The sequence below is a fragment of the Rutilus rutilus genome (genome assembly GCF_951802725.1).
Source record: "Rutilus rutilus genome assembly, chromosome: 20".
NCBI classification, from domain to species: Eukaryota; Metazoa; Chordata; class Actinopteri; order Cypriniformes; family Leuciscidae; genus Rutilus; species Rutilus rutilus.
The window spans coordinates 14,778,296-14,798,595 of NC_140225.1; the positions used below are offsets into that span (position 1 = coordinate 14,778,296).

The 20,300-nt window shown below is 38.9% G+C and overlaps 2 protein-coding genes across 3 annotated transcripts in view; one reads left to right on the forward strand and one right to left on the reverse strand.

Moving 5' to 3' along the window:
• The window catches only part of vrk2 (VRK serine/threonine kinase 2), a 16,256-nt gene extending 1,289 nt beyond the window's left edge, over nucleotides 1-14,967 (reverse strand). The window contains exons 1-12 of one of the 2 annotated variants that reach the window (XM_084392084.1): nucleotides 14,883-14,967; nucleotides 14,548-14,722; nucleotides 14,203-14,258; nucleotides 14,051-14,120; nucleotides 13,386-13,473; nucleotides 13,141-13,249; nucleotides 12,611-12,703; nucleotides 10,818-10,950; nucleotides 5,760-5,880; nucleotides 5,359-5,417; nucleotides 2,755-2,912; nucleotides 203-346 (exon numbers count right to left, since the gene is read on the reverse strand). In XM_084392084.1, the coding sequence (XP_084248210.1) occupies nucleotides 203-346; nucleotides 2,755-2,912; nucleotides 5,359-5,417; nucleotides 5,760-5,880; nucleotides 10,818-10,950; nucleotides 12,611-12,703; nucleotides 13,141-13,249; nucleotides 13,386-13,473; nucleotides 14,051-14,120; nucleotides 14,203-14,258; nucleotides 14,548-14,674 (1,158 nt within the window). In that variant the 5' untranslated portion in view covers nucleotides 14,675-14,722; nucleotides 14,883-14,967. Of the gene's footprint in view, nucleotides 1-202; nucleotides 347-2,754; nucleotides 2,913-5,358; nucleotides 5,418-5,759; nucleotides 5,881-10,817; nucleotides 10,951-12,610; nucleotides 12,704-13,140; nucleotides 13,250-13,385; nucleotides 13,474-14,050; nucleotides 14,121-14,202; nucleotides 14,259-14,547; nucleotides 14,723-14,859 lie in introns of both variants that reach the window. The other variant, XM_084392085.1, reaches the window with a different exon arrangement.
• A 964-nt stretch (nucleotides 14,968-15,931) lies between these two features.
• On the forward strand, nucleotides 15,932-19,069 carry LOC311280024 (uncharacterized protein). The gene is made up of 2 exons (XM_084391908.1): nucleotides 15,932-16,259; nucleotides 18,086-19,069. The coding sequence occupies exon 2, from the start codon at nucleotides 18,194-18,196 to the stop codon at nucleotides 18,950-18,952; it is 759 nt and encodes a 252-aa protein (XP_084248034.1). The 5' UTR covers nucleotides 15,932-16,259; nucleotides 18,086-18,193; the 3' UTR covers nucleotides 18,953-19,069.
• Nucleotides 19,070-20,300: the final 1,231 nt, after the last annotated feature.

The following is a 20,300-nucleotide window of genomic DNA, read 5'->3' on the forward strand; positions in this document are numbered from 1 at the left end:
TTAATTTATGTGATGTAGCTTTTAGACAGTAAAGTTGTCGTTTTTGTTTTTTTGTCAGAAATAATATTTAAAAGTAAAATACAATTTATAGTAAAAGAATATATTTTTCAGTGAAACAAAATTGACCAAACCTTTAAAAAATGCACCCCACATCATCTAGCCAACCAGAACCAATATTCCGTTGTTGTTTTTTGAATTATACCTGCTTGTGTGTCTCTCGTTTGGTCTTGCTCCAGACTTTGTTTGGTGTGGACCCACCCAACTCTTCCTCATCATCTTCCTCAACTGACACCACAGGCTTTGATCTGGCTGTTTTTTTGTCAGTAGTCATGGGTTGGCTTGCAGCCTGTGGGAGGTTAAGTTAAATTAGATGACAGGAATTTACTTGCTTTCGTCTCTGAGCATTCACGAGAGAGTGAAAGAGCAATAATGCTCCCTCCCTGACCTGGATCCTGAGAGAAGCGGACCTGCCCTGATTAATGACATCTACTTCTCTCCCTAAGGTGGCAACTGTCCAAACTAAATTTGGCCACAGATCACCAGCGAGGTCAGCTGTAGGCAAAATAAACTCCAGGAGTGTTGGAGTGACACGAGGAGCTACTGGCCTCACGCTGCCTGACGTGGTTTCAGGAGAGCTGAGACACGAGGGGGACATTGATGGTGTTGTTTTAGCTTTTATTCAAAGGAACTGAAGCTACATCGACTAGGAGATGAACAGAACCACAGAGAACAATCCAACTACAAAGAAAAGGGGATTCAAATCTTAATGCCCTTGCTGTTGACACTGATGCTTTCCATGTGTGCTAAAGGCAGGGTGGTCAAGGTCAGAGGAAAAAGACTCTGCACACTGCTTTGTAAGAACTCTCCATACATGTAAAACAGTAAAATACATTTATAGAGCAGCCATTTCCTGCGCATCAAAAAGGAACACTAATGTGCTCACTGAAGGAACGATCAATTCCTCTACACTTTGAACTGGCAGCCTCAATCTGGTTTTAGCAACATCAACACACATTGTCCTGTAGTCTTCCTCAACAGAACCATGACCTAATCCATCTCAGGGAAACACATTCTTAGTTAAACACTAGTCAAGTGCACCAGGGAAGCTCTTACATCCGAGTCAGGAAGTCACATATTCAAGTCGGAAACAAATAAATAGTCAAAAATGAATGACAAGATGTTGTGCAACACTAAAACTTTAATTGGAGAATTTTTTTTATTTAAGGAAACATGGTTAAGATAAATTGATAATCATAATTTCTATAATTGCAAAAAGCATAACTTTTTAGTAGAGATAAACAAAAGACTTTAAATGATGGTTTGACAAAAGATGAAAAAAAAATATCTTAAAAGTCTTAAATTGTGAAGGTTTTATGGGCCTTGAAAAAAAAGATATATCCTATTACATTTATATATTTCACTATAATTGGTTAGCTTTCATTTTATGGACGAGGGTGGAACAACACTCAATTTCCCACAATGTCACTATTTGCCATTATTACTTGTACACAAGTAAAGGTGCGTTCACATTTACCATTGTTCGCCAAATTTTCATGGGCAAAATCCAATGATTTCAATAGGAATGCAGGTGATCCGGAAAAGGCAATTTTCCCTTGATCAAAGGAAAGCCGCTTGGTTTGAAAGTAACTTCTGTCTGCGCTGTACTTCAAACATTTTTACACTATTGGCTATGGACAACTACTGACTGAAATTTTATTGCAGTTCATTAATGTGCACATATCTTACATTATTTAAATCATAATTTCTATGATTCATGCTTTATTTATAAAACACTTGAAAATGCTAAGGTCAATCTAAACCTGTAGAACTGAGATGTTTTCTGCAGGGGATCCACTGTATGCAGAGTGGTTTCAATATCAGGGACACAAGGAGAGTAACTGACACCCTAAGCACTGAGGGTATTTACCAACCCTTCTCCGAATCACACTGAGCCTTCTCTATTGAACCACAGATCAAATTGCTGGACAGCTCCACATAAAAATGAGAGGCAATTCTAACTGCCGATCTTTTGGCCTCTGTAAAATGTGTGTATTCAACAGCCCCAAATTGGGTTGCTCTGGTGTTCGTAAAGTTCAGCGGTTCAAGTTGGCAGTGATCAACTGTGAAGTGATTCCAGAGGAATTAAGGTCTCTCCACTCCAGACCTCTTGAGAACCAATAAGCCTTTTGGCAAGGTCACCAAAGGTTAACCTACGACACCACGGTCAAGATTCACCAGCTCATTCCATTTAAAGAGGAAAAGTGCCCTTCTTGTCTCTCGCCAGCGTAATAGAGTGCAGGAATTCAGTGTGGTGTATTTTACGCAGTTTGATTCTGAATGTGCATATAGACGTTAAAATATAAGTGTCCATGTGATTGCAATAAATAAGAGCGCTTTAATTAAATAGCTCTCTTGTATGGTTTTGACACTGCATTGAGCTGTGGCCCCAGGCTAAGAACCTTCGGTAACTCTGAGTCTGTCACCACTGAGTAAATCTCTTTTTTTTTCTCGTCCACATCACTTTGGTCCAACTCCAACGCCGCCAATAGGCCAGTCAGGCGGCTCTGAGCAGGAGTGGGAGTCAGTGTAGCTGGGAAAGGGTCAGAAGAGGGTTCCCAAACCTGAGCATCTCCTTCTCTCTCCCAGACAGATAAATCTGCCGCAGCCCACAGGCTGCTCTGAATGCTCCAGCCCCAGCTCATATGGTCTCTATTAAGACTACCGGGCTGCTGTGCCAAAGCATCTCACACTCACCCTTTGTGTGGTTGGCCTGGCCATCTCTAACGCTCTTGGCCTGGAGAGGTCCAATGGGCCCAGCGGGCCGGCCGCTGACAGAATCATTCTGAAGGCCTGGTAGTCTGGCTTTTCATTGTAGCCAAGGTTTTTCACGCTGGACAGGAACCTGGCTATTTCTGCAAGGGGTCAGAAAGAAAGACATCTGAATATGCTAAACTTAAAAGGAATAGTTCACCGAAAAAAACTGAAATTCTGAAGAACATTTCAGTTGTCATTGTTCAAACAGTGAAAGTTAATGGGGTCCAAAACTTTCAAGTATCATGAAATTAATCCATACAACTCATTTGGTATACTGTAATTCTTCCAATGCAACACGAACACTTTGTATGATGATACCGATCACAATTTAAGCCTTTATTCACTTTCAAATCATATCAAAACATTGATACACAAACACAAACATCAAATAAAGTCAAACCTCATTGATTCTCGTACGTCACGTGACCAAACGTCATGACGATTGACTTGGACAATACCATTTGTATGAATTAATTCCACACCATCTTAATGTTTTTGACTTTCACAATATGGACAAAACCAGCTGAAACATTCTTCAAAATATCCTCTTTTGTATTCCACAGAAGAAAGAAACATGTACATTACAAGTTTGGAACGACATAAGGGTGAGGAAATGATGACAGAATGTTCATTCTTGGGTGGACTATCCCTTTGATACACAGAAACAATTCTGAAAATCAGATGTTAAGCAGGAATCTTTTTTCGAAACCCCTCATCATGAGGATGTGTTGATTATTAATGTTTTTATTGATATTAATTTATTGATGCACTAACTGTCTGGCACTTTTAAATTTCGTTGTACAGGTTACAATGACAATAAAGGACTATACTATACTATCATGTAGAGCAGAGGTCCTCACTGTCTGTTCCATGAGACATAATTACAACAGTGGCACCATTTAACTGTTTCTACAGTTTAAAGTGAGCAACGCGTCAAAACAACACAGCGGTACACACCGCAAGCGCTCAAGGTCATTTATCGTAAGGGTCTTTGGGCACTATCTTTAACATTTGTATCTAGAACCAAACGCCGTTCCGTGCGCATTGCTTCCCTCCCTGCTGAGGACTCTAATTCGCCACATTTAGAGCTGCAGATGACTTGGTTAGTACAACACAGTAGCAAAAACAGTGAACAGCAAAATAGATTCATTCTTTAGCTAAAACACTGCAGAAAATGAGAATGCAGGAAAAACTATTATTTTTATCTGTCATACATATTTGACTCTGACCATTCAAATAAAAAAGTTTTTTGACAAGCTGGGTTTTTTTTTCCTCCATCTATATTTAGCATTATTTATTAGCATATTAAGAGCATTTCATAATAAACAATGTTTATACTGTAATTGGGAAAATAATTTGTAGATGGCAAGGAAAGACAACAAAAACTTATTTTTGTTTTCTGCTAGTGATGACAGGGCGTTTTGTTTGTTTGTTTGTTTTTAGTAGATACTTATTTTAAGCAAAATGTAAAAATTGTGCAGACTTCAAGAGGAAAACCCTGAACCCCCATACAGTATATTTTCTGCCACATGGCCATACATGGGTATATAAATGTAAAAAAGAATAATAGCCTGAAAGAAAATCTGATCATCATATCCATTTGGGCTCAACTGATGAATTTGTTTTTCTGTGAAAAATTCTCAGACACCACTGTTATGGCTCTGAGGTCCCAATATACTCATCTTTGATGACTATTTAGGATTTTTTGATGTTTTATAAAGTACTTCTGCCGCCCAGATGGAAATTTATAACCATTCCAAATAAATATTGTCCGGTGGGAAGGAAATCTAGAGACCGGACCTCTTGGAACTTTAATTGAATACCCTTGATGTAGAGCATCCCAAATGTGTCCTTTTTTGGAAACTACACAAGTGAGGGCTACAGTGGAGTTTGACCGTGGTTGAGTATTTGCATAATTTGCAGATAAACACCAACTGAGCTGGTCTGCATGTTTTATGTTGATGCATCCTGCTGTTGACCTAGATGCTTACTGAACACACTCGCAAATGTCCGGCCAAGTGACAACCTGCGTCTGCAGACTTCATTTTCATTCCTAAGGAAACAAAAACCACATCTTCCTAACAAATGGACAGTGGCAGGAGCACAATGTAGAGGGGCCTCTCAGTTCATACGAGAACACAAATGTGTGTCTAATATGGGCACCTTCCATTCTTCACTGTAATAAATATGCTGGATGCAGTGCTACGCCAGTGCGCGTTCTCTTTGTGGCAGCCTGGCTGAATGTATACCACATGCGCAGCCTTGATGCATGTTAGAGGTCTTATCTTTCTGGTCCAGCTGTAGCCAGCCTCTCAAGGTTGGGAGAATAAGGCCTCATCATAATCATAGATCACAAAGCCCCCTTTCAGAAGACGCACGTGCCCTCGCTCCCTGTGGAGGGGGAAAAGATACTGCAGGGACACTAGAATCCGTTGATGAAGGAGAGGCAAGGAGATTGTGCTTGTGGGGATGGCGAGGAATCTAAGTCCCTGCCCCATACCTTGTTGATCAAAGCAAATGGTCTGCACACTCACGTGCACCTACCCGTGCTGGAGCCGGACATGGACATGTTCAGGACAGAATCTGGCAGGTTGGACATCAGCCTGTGGTCCAGAGATGATAAAGGTGAAGGTTAAACAGACGTCCTGTTGCAAAAATGCATCTGAAAACACCTCTTTGCTTTCGACTCATGGAATCACACAACATACGTTTAAAATTTCACTATAAAGAACTTGTCGTTCTCTCTTCTAATGATCCACAGATCCTTTTAAAGCTGTGTACTCCACTGCTTAAATTTCCAGACAAGAAAGAAAATATGTGTCCTTTTACACCTTTTTAGTTTTAATAAAACAGTTGAGTGAATAATTCAGGCTGAATAAGCACAGAAAGCCTCTGATCAGCAGCCACTGTACACAATTAGACCTATGGTGAAAAGGGGAACGTACTTGGCCTTGGCCTCCTGGACCTCAGCTGGGTTCCTAAGAGATGAGAGCCAGGGAAGAGTTCCACACTGCCAGTGAAGCAAGCAGTAGCCCAACACCTCCAAGTCTCCTCGTCTGGATGCGGCTGTTGGAGAAAGCGAAGATAAGGAAAAGAAGTTAAGTGTTGGTTGAGAAGAGAGGTAAAACTCTTTTGATTGAATGACCCGTCCATTGGCTGCTGAAATATGCCCCTATAAAAAAGGCGAAGAAGGAGGGGGGGGGGTGATGGAGAGGAGTATTTTGTTTTCTCAGCTGGTGCCCTGGCCTGCCTCACAGGCTAACGGGGCTTTTCTTAGAGGGGCTGAGAGTTGAAAGAGTAGGTCAGTTTCCTCCCACCAGCGCTCCTCACATCTCTCTCACACTCCCTCCTCCTTCGTCTGGTCTGGCGACTCGTCCAGGAACCTGATCCTGACGGCCTCTGACATGATCCAGACAGCCTGTGGCCCAGCCCGACACTCTCTCCGACGGAGAGCCAAGCAGTAAAACAAAGAAATAAATGTCTGGGCCCAAATAGTTTCCACATGTTTCTGGATTCCGTGGGGTCTCTGCTGGCCTTAAGAGAAGAGCCTGAGAGTGTTTGTATGTGCTCCTTAGACCGCCTCCATCTCCACCTCGGCCGTAACACATTACACAACTGCCATCTAGTGTAAATGTCTTTTGCATACTAAAAACTTCTTACAAGGCCACTTCGTCTTTTATTATTCTTACATTTGTTTAATATACCAATAAAGACTCTATCTCTACCTTGGGCTAGGAAACGATACAATTTCCCAAATCAGTTTGATTCTGTTTCACAAGCTCTTTATTTGAATCAAATTTTTGATTTGATTAAATTCGATTCCAATATTAAAAAGTGCAGTTCTAATGTTATTTTTTTGTAAATATTCATACATATCTAATTCTGTACATTATACTGGGCATTGTTCAAATCAGTAACTCATCTTCTTGAAGAACTATCCATTACAAGAACCGGACTCAAAACACCAACAATGGAAATTGTAGCTTTCAAAGGGATAGCGGGCTACACTACACTAAACCGGTTAAGAGTCAATCGCTTCAGAAATCATACTTCATTTCAGAAATTGGGCTGCATAATGTGTTCTGTATCTTTTTGATTCACTAAAAAGAACGGGCTCATAAGAGTCACTGGTTGCAGGAATCAGGCTACACTTGTCACGCTGTATGTTTTTGATTCACTAAAATGAAGCAGCTCACAAAAGTCAGATTACACTGGTCACACTGCATGTTTGTTTTGCGTGCAGCCCATGAGAACAAAACAATAAAAGATGTTTAAAAAAAATATTAAAAAACTCTATGCAACTGTTTTTAACCTTGGAAGCAGAAGAGATTAATACTTTTGGAATAAGTACAAGGGGTTTCAGTCTTCAAATAAGCCCAAGAGAGTTCTTTCACACTTCCATAAGCTCAATGGGAATATATCCCAGTCTAGTTTTTACAACACCACATCTGCTTATGAGCCCTGAGTGTGAAACGGCCTCACTTCAACCAACTGATTAGTCTTATGCCAACCAGACAGACAGCAGTCACATTTAGTCATGAAATATTAGTTTTGGATCCCAGCTATTAAACCAATTACGAGTTGACTTTAAACTAAGGACCCTCAATGAATTACGTTTGCCTACATTTAAATCTGAATGGGATGGTTTTGTCAGTTTTACTCGTATACGGGAGTTAACCTCCTGTTAAGCCTGTCCATTCATGAAAAGCTCCAACTTCATCAATAAGGGTAAATTAAGGCACATCATTTGTTCGTGCCTAGAGAGTGTATTAACTCAATACTGTAACTGCAGTCCATCTCCTGAGAAATTACTTATTGACTGCATTCATCAAAAGGGAAAATCTCTGCCTAAATCCATGACCATCATTGATCCTGCCATGCCTATTACAGAGTCAGCCTCCCAGCCCGCTAGCCAGCAACACCATTAGGCCACGTATATAGGTTTTCTTTATTTTTCTTCAACCTTGACCAAAGTAATTTAGCAAACACAATTTAATAGAAAGGATTTTAACATCCCTCACAGGTGACCTTGGAAAAATGCCTCTTAAGTGCCATGTAAAAAGGGTACTATGATTAAGGACCAAAGTGCACAAAATAAGACCATCTCTGTAAACATTTAGTACGACTCTGTAATATGGAGCCGAAAGGGGTGGGCTGCCTGGCCTAGTCCTGACACCGATTCACTTATAAAAAGGCCGATCCACAAGAACGATGCATTCTAGGCTGAGCACAACACCTTCCATCAGATAGAAGCTGTTGTTCATAATGATGGCCTATTGTTATTGTGATTATCCAAAGCGCCATGTCAAACTCTTGAACCTCTCCTCCTGAATTTCAGCCAGCTCAATTCAACCCTACAGGTGATAATTAGGCCTTTAGCAAAGGCTTCAGTGGGACACGAAGTGCCGTCTCTGCACTCCTCACCATGGTTACAAATCAACATCTACACGGGGTGCCAGGGGCCAAAAGAAAAGAAACACTCTGTAATCTGCATTCATCTACAGGGCAGTCAGTGCTAATGACCTACACAACAGCTGTCAGTGTCCTCCGTCAAGACGTCTAGTGCGGTGATGTCGGCTCGGCTGCGGATTGTTTAATAGAGGCGCAAACAAGGTTTGTCAAATTTACGGCCTCGCTGCTTTGAGTTTAGCTTTGGGAGTGGATCGGGACATTGAACTCCCAAGTTGGTGCGTCAGTGGTTAGGTGTTTTTATAAACTCTCAAGTGTTATATCACTTGCCATATGCAGTGTGATTTACAAAGTACAACTGGCCATACATTTACAGAGCAGAAAGACGGAATCAGGAACATATGTAGAATCCTGTACATGAAATGTTAACAAATTGTTTCAGGTAAGAACATGGTCTAAAAGCAGCCAGACCTTGGTCTGAACCTGAGCATGATTTACTTTCTGATGTATCAGACAATATGTTTTACTGGGTCCACGTTATGAGCTACAGAGATTCATGCACTTTTTTCCCCTTTTATATCTAAATAGGAATACACACATGCATTCCCACATATTCATCCTCCACATATAAAACCCATCCTAATGACATGAAAACACCATACTGTTAAAGAAAAATATGGGGGGAGAAGGTTTCAATCCACATACAGTAAAAACCTCTGGTTTGTCATGCCAGGAGTTTTCAAACTTTTTTATGCCATAGACCCCCAAATATGAGAATCCCCTTAAAAGTCATTAAAAAAAAAAAAAAAAAGATAAATGCAGCTTTATATTTTGATGTATGCAGCCCTATTTATATAAAGTGAGAAAAATAGGTATGATTGTTATAAAAAAACATGTTATTTCCAAACCTAAAATATAATATTTATCAAGTATATATTTTCTGAAAATAAGGTTGCTAGATCTAAATTTTAGATACCAGTGAAACAGCAGAATACTAACTAATGTAAGTTAAAAAAGGTCCTCAAAATTATTGAAAATAAGTAAACAGTCAGTAATGCATTAAAAACAAAAAAAAGCTAATTACAAACTATAGGCCAAAGACAATATAAAAAATATACAAATTATTAAAGCTACAAATGTCATTCAGTTTAGAACAGTTAGTGATTTTTCTCTTTGTCTTTTGTTCTCTGATTAACATTAATGACACAGACAGCAGCAGATTTATTAGGCCGCTGTCACTTTAAGACCTAATGCACGGATCCAATATACTGATAAACATTTTATTTTTCACAACTAAGACATAACAAACTGGGTTTTAGGCGAATACTCGCCAAGCCTGGGATTTTGACATACTTTTGCATGTATTTGACTGTTTAGGTGCACACCCAAAGCTCTAAGTTCACTTTGTTTGTCCGTGTTCCGCTCAGTTTCAGAACGTTCGCACAGAAAGCCACCTGAGGGACAGCGGGAGTTCGCTTTCGTGCTTTTAGTAACTCTTTTTAATATCAAGCATGTCCCATTTTACGAAAGTCAAGTTCCATGATTTTACTGAAAGGAACAGAATGAGGCACAATAATCGCTTTATCTCGATGATCTTATTTTCATAATTGTTGGAAGCCAAATGAAAGTCGAAACTCGATTTCAATTAATCGCATAGCCCTAACTCAAACTCTAATAGCATACAATTAAATAAATGTATACATTTAAAATATAATCGTGTTAAACATATTTAAAAAATAAATAAACATTAAACTTGCAAAATAAACTTTATAATTTATTTTTCTGCTGACTGGGCATCTTGTCTTTTCTCCATGTGCTTTCAAAATTAACAGCAACAGAAACATGGCTATTAGCAAGCTTTACCACCGTGTATTCAGTATTGAACTCCTGTAATATCCTATGGCCAACACAGGCAGAGATATTGGCTTTGAGTCCCAGTTCAACAAAACATCAAAGCTTTAATTAATAGTAAATGCATACAAAATGCAGGTTATGACTTTGACTAATTATGGATTTCTTGAATTAAGTCTGCCCAAGTAAGCATGGATAGAACAATCAATATCCAATAAAAAGGACTGTACACAATTTACGAGTTAATGTGTTTCCAATAGTGTGACCCAAAGTTAAGGACATGATACAGACAAGTCCCAGCCACATAAACAGACCCCATTATAAGGTGAGTAATCTGGATAGTGAATTCATACTTTTTGGTGAACCTCTTGTTTTAACGTTAACATGAAATGAAAACTATCCCTATTCACTTCCTTAATGAATGTTCCTGGTCTAATTGCGGCTAATACATTGATTCATGTTATTCCAAAGAAAAATAAAGGGTTGTCTCTGAATTCTTCAATCAAAACTCCGATATCACATTTCTTTTCCCTTTTTCAATTCCCTACTTATTTTTCTCACTGAATATTCAGTTTCACTTGCAAATACTTCAAATTATGAAAGTAAAATGGGTTGCAAATGGCAATTTATGCTGACTTTAACTGGGAAACAGAGGACATTTATGCATAATGGAATATGTTTCTATCTCGGTGATACCTCAGCGTGGTTTAAAAGGATAAGATAAATGACAGATTTCACATTACCTACTCCTTTGTGAGCGTCAATGCTTGTATACTCAATGGTGCCATTGTGTCCTTTCTTGGGGTTCTCTTTGTACTCTTTATGCTCTCCATTAGGACAGTATCTGTATGACAGTCCATAGTCAGCCAAGTACACCTGCAAAAGATAAAGTCAGCATAAATCATCCCAAAGACATTTTCTTTCAAACTGAATCTTTCCTACTGTATATGGTATTTTAGTGCAAACCACAAGGAAATGGGGTCAAGTAATGACAGCAGACTGAGACTTTAATTGATTATACTCCATTATACTTAAGTTCTAAATGTCATCAATGCTGGCTGGCCGTCTTAGTAGACGATCAATGAAAATAATACAAACATTCTTATTCAAGCATGTGCCACGTTTGAGTACACAAAATGAAGTCCCACTTTATATTAGGTGTCTTTAACTACTATGTACTAACAATCATTTGATACAATGCACATATTGCGTACATACTAGGGCTATATAATGCAGATAAATGACTGAAGAACGTGAAATTGCGCCATTAACGTCATGCAGTTACATGATCTTAGAAGTCCAGGCTTATTGCATCAGAGATGTCAGAGAGAACAGTCTGTTCTCAGTCTGTCTGTTTAGCTTTAAAACACAAGCTCTGTCATATTCTGTGATTGTTTCTGAAGAGTGCGAGCCCTCACACATCGCACTGTGTGAAATACAGACTGAACAGAACGTCAAAACATACCACCGTTGTATGGCTAGATGATACACAAACTACGTTTCTCGGCTGGATAAAGCTAATCAGCTTCTCGCTAGTAAAGTTTCGATGGATGAGGATTGTAATCAAGGTAAAGACAATTGCAGTGATGTACAGGAGTCGTACAGTAGCACGTGCGAGTCCGTTATACTGATGCGGAAACAAACCGTGTATGCGTACGCTCGATACACTCATCTCCCATTGTATTAATGCATAGACACATTTCAGTACATTCAAGTTGTTTCCACACACATTCAGGATGTTTTTATCTGTCATGCGTTTGTTTCTGTGTTTAGTAATTCAGAATATATCCATGTACAGAAGTAGGCATATAATGCAGTCAGGTCAAGGCAGTTGGTTTAGGTTTTTTTTATTTTTGGCATCTCCATGTGGTCCTGTTCAGTATTGCAACTTGACATCTAAAACTAAACAAGCTCTAAAAAGTTTTAAACAAGCTCTTTGATGTTGCACGGTACACATGTACACTGAATTCTGAAAAGTTTTGTTCCGTAATGGCTTTTTTTCATGGGTGCTTTGGTGTGAATAATTTTATGAATTATATGGACTCCTTATATCATGTGGTTATTTGGTGTCCTGTTGAATTCTCCAAGTGTCCTTTTTTGGAAAGACACCTATATTTACCTTGAAAAAAAGTGATTGATAGCATTTTTAAATCTCTTGACAGCCCTAGTACAAACGTTTTTACGTTGTACTTGTATTTAAAAAAAGTAATTACAACTGAAATTAATTTCTGTAGTTACATCTGTAGTAGTACCCGTATAGTATACTATAATAATTACACTGTTTACCCTTCCTTTACCCCTTAACCCAACTTTAAACCTGTCCATACCACCAAACCTGTCCCTAACCTTGCCCGTATCCCACCTTAATAGCAGCAAAAGTGTTTTGCTATACATCATGAACACAGTTAGTACATTAACTACTATGTACTTAAATAAAAAAATTATAAAAGACACCTAATATAAAGTGTGACCCAAAAAGATGTCACATCATTTAAGATGTCCCTTATTGTTTGTGGTAATACGCATAGAAACTCACCTTGCTTGGATCTCTGTGTCCCAATAAGAGATTGGCAGCCTTAATGTCAGCATGGACGTACTCATTGTCATGAATATATTCCAGCACATCCAGCTGTTAAGGGCAAAGTGACAGAGGGGAAGGTTAACATGAATAATTTAGTAACCTCATAATGACCTACAGGCAGATGAGCTGGATGCAAGGCAGCCGGACAGAAAATGCAACAAAAGCTTACTCAAAAATCCACTTTATTATGTAATACTGTAAATAATGTTGCCTTGTCACACTTACCATGTTCAATCAAACCCTAACTGAGGTTGCATATTCAAGGGTCACGATTATAGTAGGTTTATAAATTGTAGAAATGCAGTTATCGCTTTTGTTAATTGAAATAAAGCTGAAATAAAATAAATATTGAATGAAAAACATTTTAAAAAACTTAGGCAAATTCAAAATATGAATGAATACTATAATAGTACATAAATATTACTAAAATAACACTGGCAAAACAGCTCTAACTAAATGTTGAACGAAGTTCAGCAGCGTCTCACCATGAGGACACCCAACTGTAGCACGGCGGGCTTCCTCAGCTGTCCACCATTCTCCATTAACACCTTTTGCAGGTCTGTGCCCAGCCGATCCATCACCATAAACCTGTACCTATACAACCAGACAACAATATATATATATATATATATATATATATATATATATATATACACCACTACAGTGATATGCATTACTCATATCACGGTGGTCATATACGGCCCACCCTAGTCAAACTGAAGTTCCATACCTTGTCCCGTTATTTTCAGCCAGTCCAGACCCCCAGTAAGTTGGGATCCCCAAAAACTCCTTGTGTTTAGACTTCTTCCATTTGTTCACTGTGATATTAGAGTTTAAAAATGTTTTAGCCATTTTATACATTTGCACATGATTTATAAACATATAAAGTTATATGTATACGCATCTCTCAAACACTGATAAAGAAGCACTTCCTCCAGCCTAGCTGGAAGGGAAATCTGTCTTGACTGGCTGTGCACCAGATTGACAGGTGGTCAGGGGCCCTTTGGAGAAACCAGCATCATTATCAGCAATTTGGTCACTCTCTCTGAATTAGAGCTCAAACAAGCTGGGATTGCACTAACGACCACAGAGGTGCATGTTTGCTTTGGTTTATTAATTCGCCCAGCCAGGCTGATTTACATCTATAGCCACTTCATCAGTGACATGCACTTCATGTTTGAAAACTCTCAGATGAAGATGAGGGGTCTTCAGTATTTCCATTCAACACTACTCCAAACATGCACATGTTTCTCTACATCCTTTGGCAATATTAAAATCAGTGTTTACAGATGTACAGTGTTACAGATTAAGTTTTTTCTTAACAATAGAATTACATTACATAATATGGAGAGAATTTAGGTGGGAAAAAGGAAAAGAAAAGAAAAAGAATCTTACTAGTATCTTGCTTTGCTGCTCGTTGATAAAATTTCAATTCTGAGAATAAAGGTCCATTTTCATGATATTCCTGAAAATGTATATAGAAATTGTAGACACTTAGCCCATGTATTGGGTGATATCTCATCAAACTGTTTCAATATATTTCTTACCACTTTGATCACAAAATCAGTGTCATCTCGAACAGGGACATTCACATCCAGAGAGGCTGTAAAATGTAAACAAAACAAAAAAAAAAGTGAAACGTTTCATCATTTCATGTGAATAAAGTTGCGTGTTCATTATTAAAAAAAAAAAAAAAAAAAAAACTACTGTAAACTTGTATTGAGAAAAAAAAATCATTAAAATGTCAAATAAAATATCATTTTAAAATTCAAGGTGCACTAGCAATATAAATGTTCAGGTCTTTGAACTCTTGTGCCACCATGTCTAATGCCATAGATGAAACTGAAACGATGAAGGCGTTTCACATTTAACACAGAATATAAAGTCATTACCCAAGTAGATCAGTCCAAAACCACCTTTTCCAATGATTTTGCCGATGCGCCAATTTTTCTTTTCTGAATCTGTTAAAATGCATCCGTCTGGAAGTGGACGGGCTGCTGTGTATTTCTTTGGAGCCATGATGTTAAATTGTCATGTAGAAAGTTTCAGAACGAATAATCCTAATGACTGAAGAGATGTAAAGTTCCTGTCAAGTCATTCCTGGTTATATGGTTCCTTATTTAACCACTGTTTCACAAACAAACTAACAACAACGCCTTCTTATAAAAGCATGTCAACAATCAATAAGAAGTATAATGTTATACACAGGAAGGATGTTTATAATCACAGTTTCAGTTCTTCCAGTCAGTGCAGGCTGCTTTCACCGCCACAGATTGCAACTTCCTGAAAGTGATTGACACTCCCCTGACATCGGTTCCAAATCTTTACCAACCAATCAAAAACAGAGATGTGTGTGCCCTTCATATTCAACTACCAATAAAATACTTAGAGAGCCGGAACAACACCGTAGCAAGTTTTATCACAGGGCAGCGCCGATGTCATTCAAAATAGGATGAGAAGATCCACTCGTTTTCGCGAATCGATTCATTCGAACAGTTTGCTGCAAAGAACTGAATCAAAAGCGGTCAGTTTGTTGATTCCAACTCATAAACAAAGTAATTTATAACCTACAGTGTATTTATAATTTGCATACACTACTAAAATTGATTTACATATTTTGGGTTGTGTGGTTTTTACACATTTAACATCAAATACTGTTAAAACTAACCTGTATTTAATGCGGTTATGTCATAAACATAGTTATTTATTTTTAGTATGTTTTATTTGTGAACAATCTTGCTGTACAGCTATTAAAGTGACTTGCTTTTCCCTCCGCTGGTTCACTAAATCTATTAGCACTAAATCTGTGGCTGCATCTGAAAAGGCAGACTTGTTTGCTTTGTTGACTTGTTGTCCTATCAATGACTAACTTTATTAGTCCTTTATTAGTCATTTTATGAAAAAAAGGTTGAACAAATTGCAACAGAAGCAAACTCAACTGATTTTGTATCTGTCATGAGTAGCCTAAGGGGAAAAAAGCCCCGAAGAATCCCATTAGGGGAAAGTTTCGAAAAATACCCAAATATTGCCTTTTCATCAAGCGGCAACCTCCCTGGCCGTTTCTCAATATGCGTTCTTGTCTGTACTTGTGTTCTTGTGAACTTGTGAAACGTCATCATTCGCTGCCCAAGTACTGTCCCAATACACAACTTTGCATTTTGGCAGGAACGGTTAAAAATCCCGGAAGTGTTCTTGACACGCCCATTTTACAGAGGATGCAGCGGTTGGTAACTTGTGTGAACTTGACGGCAGAAATATCCCAGCATTCATTTCGGCATTCAAGGAAGGAGTTATGTTTGGGTTATTTAAACCCGTTATTTAACCCGTTATTTAAATCGCGTTATGTTTGGATACTGCAGACGGCGTCTGTGTGGGGGTATTATTGCACAATACCAGCATCGTCTCAAACTGTCAGCAGCGTTCTGTGTGCTCGTCACCTTGTGAGTTCATTCTTCCAAGAACAACTAGCAAGAGCGTTCTCCCCAAGAACACAAGTCCGTTCTTTGCATTCTTGGTTTTGAGAAACAGCCCTCTCTCTTGAAACCAACACGGAAGTGAATTCAGCGGCAATTCATCGACTGGCCGCTTGAGGCTGGGTGCAGAAGTGAGTCAAATCTATATCTCCCCCATGTTAAAATACCCAACTTTACTGCAGAAAAAAACACGTTTACAGCCTGGTGCAAAAAGTGGCTTTGGTCTATACAGCTTATTTTTCCCTTCATGACAACTGTGAGGGGGGTGAATTTTTTTATAACTCTTCCGTTTACATTATATTAAGCCTTAAAGTTCTGCATAATTAAGGGTGTCCACTTTTGAGTGACAGGTGGATTCCTGCTGCTGTGGTCATTAGGCATCATTAGCCGTTTGTCTGCTGTCTGTTAGCCGTCACGTTACGTCTGACTGTAAAAATAAATAAATTCGGGAGTGACACGCTGCCAAGATGGCGACGGTCGGCTACGCCCACTTTAGGCTTCAAAACGGTCTTCAGACACCTACGGGTGACGTCACGGACACTACGTCCATATTTTTTTACAGTCTATGTATGCTTTTCATACGCCTATTCATTCTTTTTCTCACGTGAATTCCCAGGAGACAATGGGAAGGAGAATGCAGAAGACAAAAGGTAGGTGAAATAAAAAGTGAACCCCCAGAAACAGTCCCACACGGACCCATCCCCAAACCCCATCTCTGCAATAATAATTAATAAAGGCTGGTTTCTAAAGTACTTCTTCCTGCCTCTATGTATTAATGCTCATGGGTAGCCTAAATGGGTTCCATTCAGACCTTAACATTAAGTATTTTACTGTTATATGTCAACAAGATTCAACAAGACATTTTCACCTGGCTATACCCAATGATTAGATCTGTTTCTTTATGCAAATTAGCACATATGTAATTAGATTATGTTCCATTTGTTCATGTTAACAAACAATTTTAAAAAACTTGAAATACATTTTTTTTCTGTCTTGATGTAAGTTATTAACTCAGTAATTTTCATGGTGATATCTAAAGGTTAAAATTTGTACCCTATTCACGTGAGAAAAATAATGAATAGGCGTATGAATACCGGTCTGGGTCTTTTTCAAAACTTTCCCCTAAGGGGATTCTTCGGGGCTTTTTTTTCCTTACTCAGGTCATATTGAGGATACAAAATCAGTTGAGTTTGCTTCTGCTGCAACCTTACGAAACTGATTTCCGACAGACTTCAGTGGCAGATTAGCGGTTTAATGGTCTACTATAGCAAAATAGAGAGTTTTGGTGATAACTAAGCGAATATTTAATTAGTACAATAGTAATTTCTTGCAAGAAAATAACATAAAAAGTGGAAAACGTTGGTCAAAAAACATTTTTATTTTATTTATTTTTTTAGTCCAAAATGTGGAAACACGTTAGCATTTTAGCAGTGGTCTTTACTTCTTTGAAATGGGTTTTTGGTTAAATGGCTCAAATAAGGTCTATGGTTTTGTTCTATGACATAAAATACATCAGTATTACCCCACTCATGATTTTTTAAGGTGTTACGTGTCTTGAAAAAGGATGGTTGCTAACAAGTGCCTAAATGGGAAGTACAAATAGTGGACCTAGTTTGGATGTCGAATAGATGTCCAGAATTGGTCATGGACCGACGGACCCAATATAGACATGATCTGCACGTCTATCCGACGTCCAATGTTTAGTGGGATGGTGACATTGAAGTCGTGGGACCGTGGTGTAGTTCGTTTATAGCCTACCTTTAGCTTTTTACTTCTGGCGACTGCATTTAGGCTTCAAAATTCATAAAATTTGTGTTGATATGTGAAAATTATCTTGATGGACAAAAAGTCTAAATATCATAAACTTTTGTTGATCACGGAGCTTGTTTTTAGTGATAATCCAATATGGAAAAATGTTATTAAATAAAAACATACCTGTACCACTCTATTGTCACAGAATGGAAAGCATAGGATAGTGGGATATCAAAGGCAGCGAAGGATAGATGCTGCCTTCAAAAATTGATTATATGAAGGTATCTCAGGAGACAGATTCGGACGTGCCTTGATGCCTTCCGTGGAATACATCCTCCAAGATACATCCTCCGCATTTTTCAGTTTTCGGACGCAGTTTTCAGGCACGGACACACCAACACGGACACCAGCACTGGCAAGGACACCGGTACGGACACTGGCACGGACACACCAACATGGACACACTGGCACGGGCACCGAAATGGACACTGGCATGGACACCGATGGACACCGGCACAGACACAGGCACACGGACACTGGAACAGACACCGAAATGGACACCGGCACGGAACGAACTCTGGCATGGACACAGGCACCGGCATGGACACGGGCACCGGTATGGACACGGGCACTGACACAGAACGGACACCGGAACGGACACACCAACATGGACACACCAGCACGGACACCGAAATGGACACGGAACGGACACACCGGCATGGAAACCGGAATGTACACTGGCACCGACATGGACACACCAGCACGGACACCGAAATGGACACGGAACAGACACACCGGCATGGAAACCGGAATGGACACTGGCACCGACATGGACACACCAGCACGGACACCGAAATGGACACGGAACAGACACACCGGCATGGAAACTGGAACGGACACCGGCACCGGCATGGACACACCAACATGGACACACCGGCACGGACACCAAAATGGACACCGGCACGGAACGGACACTGGCACAGGCACAGGCACGGACACAGTGAAGTCAAAAAACTTGAATTTGACTTGGTTACATGACACTCACCAACAGCAGTTAAACAAACAAAACTAGACAAGACACAATGGAAACATGAGGGCATACTTATAGTCTTGCAAAAAGTGCTCTGTGTTCACAGAGCTTTTTTTATTTTTTTTGTACTTTGCATTTTAAAATAAACTTCTAAATGTCTGTTCAGTAGTCGCTGTAACTAACAGAAGACACAATTTTAAAATTGCTTCTAATTAAGTGATAAAAAGCAGTTGCAAATGTTGTGCACAATACACATACCCTACTCATATTTGCACCAATAAAATGTGCACTTTTTGTTTTTAATTTAACTTACAGTGAAATGTTTTCCTCGACATCTCGCGATTTCGGAAGTGGGGAACGGAAACTAAAACAAACATACAATTTATTTGTTTACATTCCCATTCATCCTGAATGAGTTGTTCAATTTAATTTGTGAATAAATCATTCAGTGTAATTCGTGAGTGAATAGTTTAGACAAGTTTTTTTATTGAAAATATCCAACTCAAAAGAACAATTTGTTTACAAATCTTACAAAGATATGCTTTTCAGTCAGCTAAAACTGATGATAGATGAAGTGCTTTTAAACAGGCATGCAACTTTAGATCTATTGAAAAAATTCCCTGTCACATTTAGCTTAGAATCACTGGGATATGAGCACATTTGGGCTCTGAGTGGGCTGCAGGGCATATCTCCTTGGCTCTCTTGTAGTCCAGAGTGCAATGACACCAATCTTGAGGGGCCGTGGCACCATTTTCCATAAATGCCCCTTGTAATGAAGATGGCATAATTGTTGCAATTAGAGAGAGCAGCTTAGGATGGCCTTGCAGTGACCGACCTCAGCCCAGGTCCATATGGTCTGAAATAGATAATGAGTCTCTTAATGTGTTATGTATACTCAATATGGACTGTAAACGGACAGGCTGTAATTTTCACCAAGGCCATCAAGAAGTGACAGATAAGCCCCTTGTGAAACTGTCCTGACAATTTTAGTAAGCCACACTTCTCTTTCTCTCACATTCTGTCTGTCACTTTCTCAACTGCAGGCACACATGCTCAAAATAAGGTGACAAACGTGTCTTGACCTTTAAATCATGAGACAGATTAAAATATGAAATGAACCCTGTATAAAAGCTATAATTTTCCAAATATTTGAATTAATAATAAATGGTTTGAGTAATGTTTTGCACATAAAAAAATAAGATTAGAATAGTCCTCTTCATCTTGAATACGTGATATTGACTGTTCTGTTCTGTTTGTTTTGTTTTTTTACTAATTTTACCCCAGATTAAGCATTAATGCAAAGACTAAAACTAGAAAAATGCAAAACACCAGACATAATGCAAAACACAATTAATTAGATTAAATGAAAAATGAAAAATATTAAAATGAA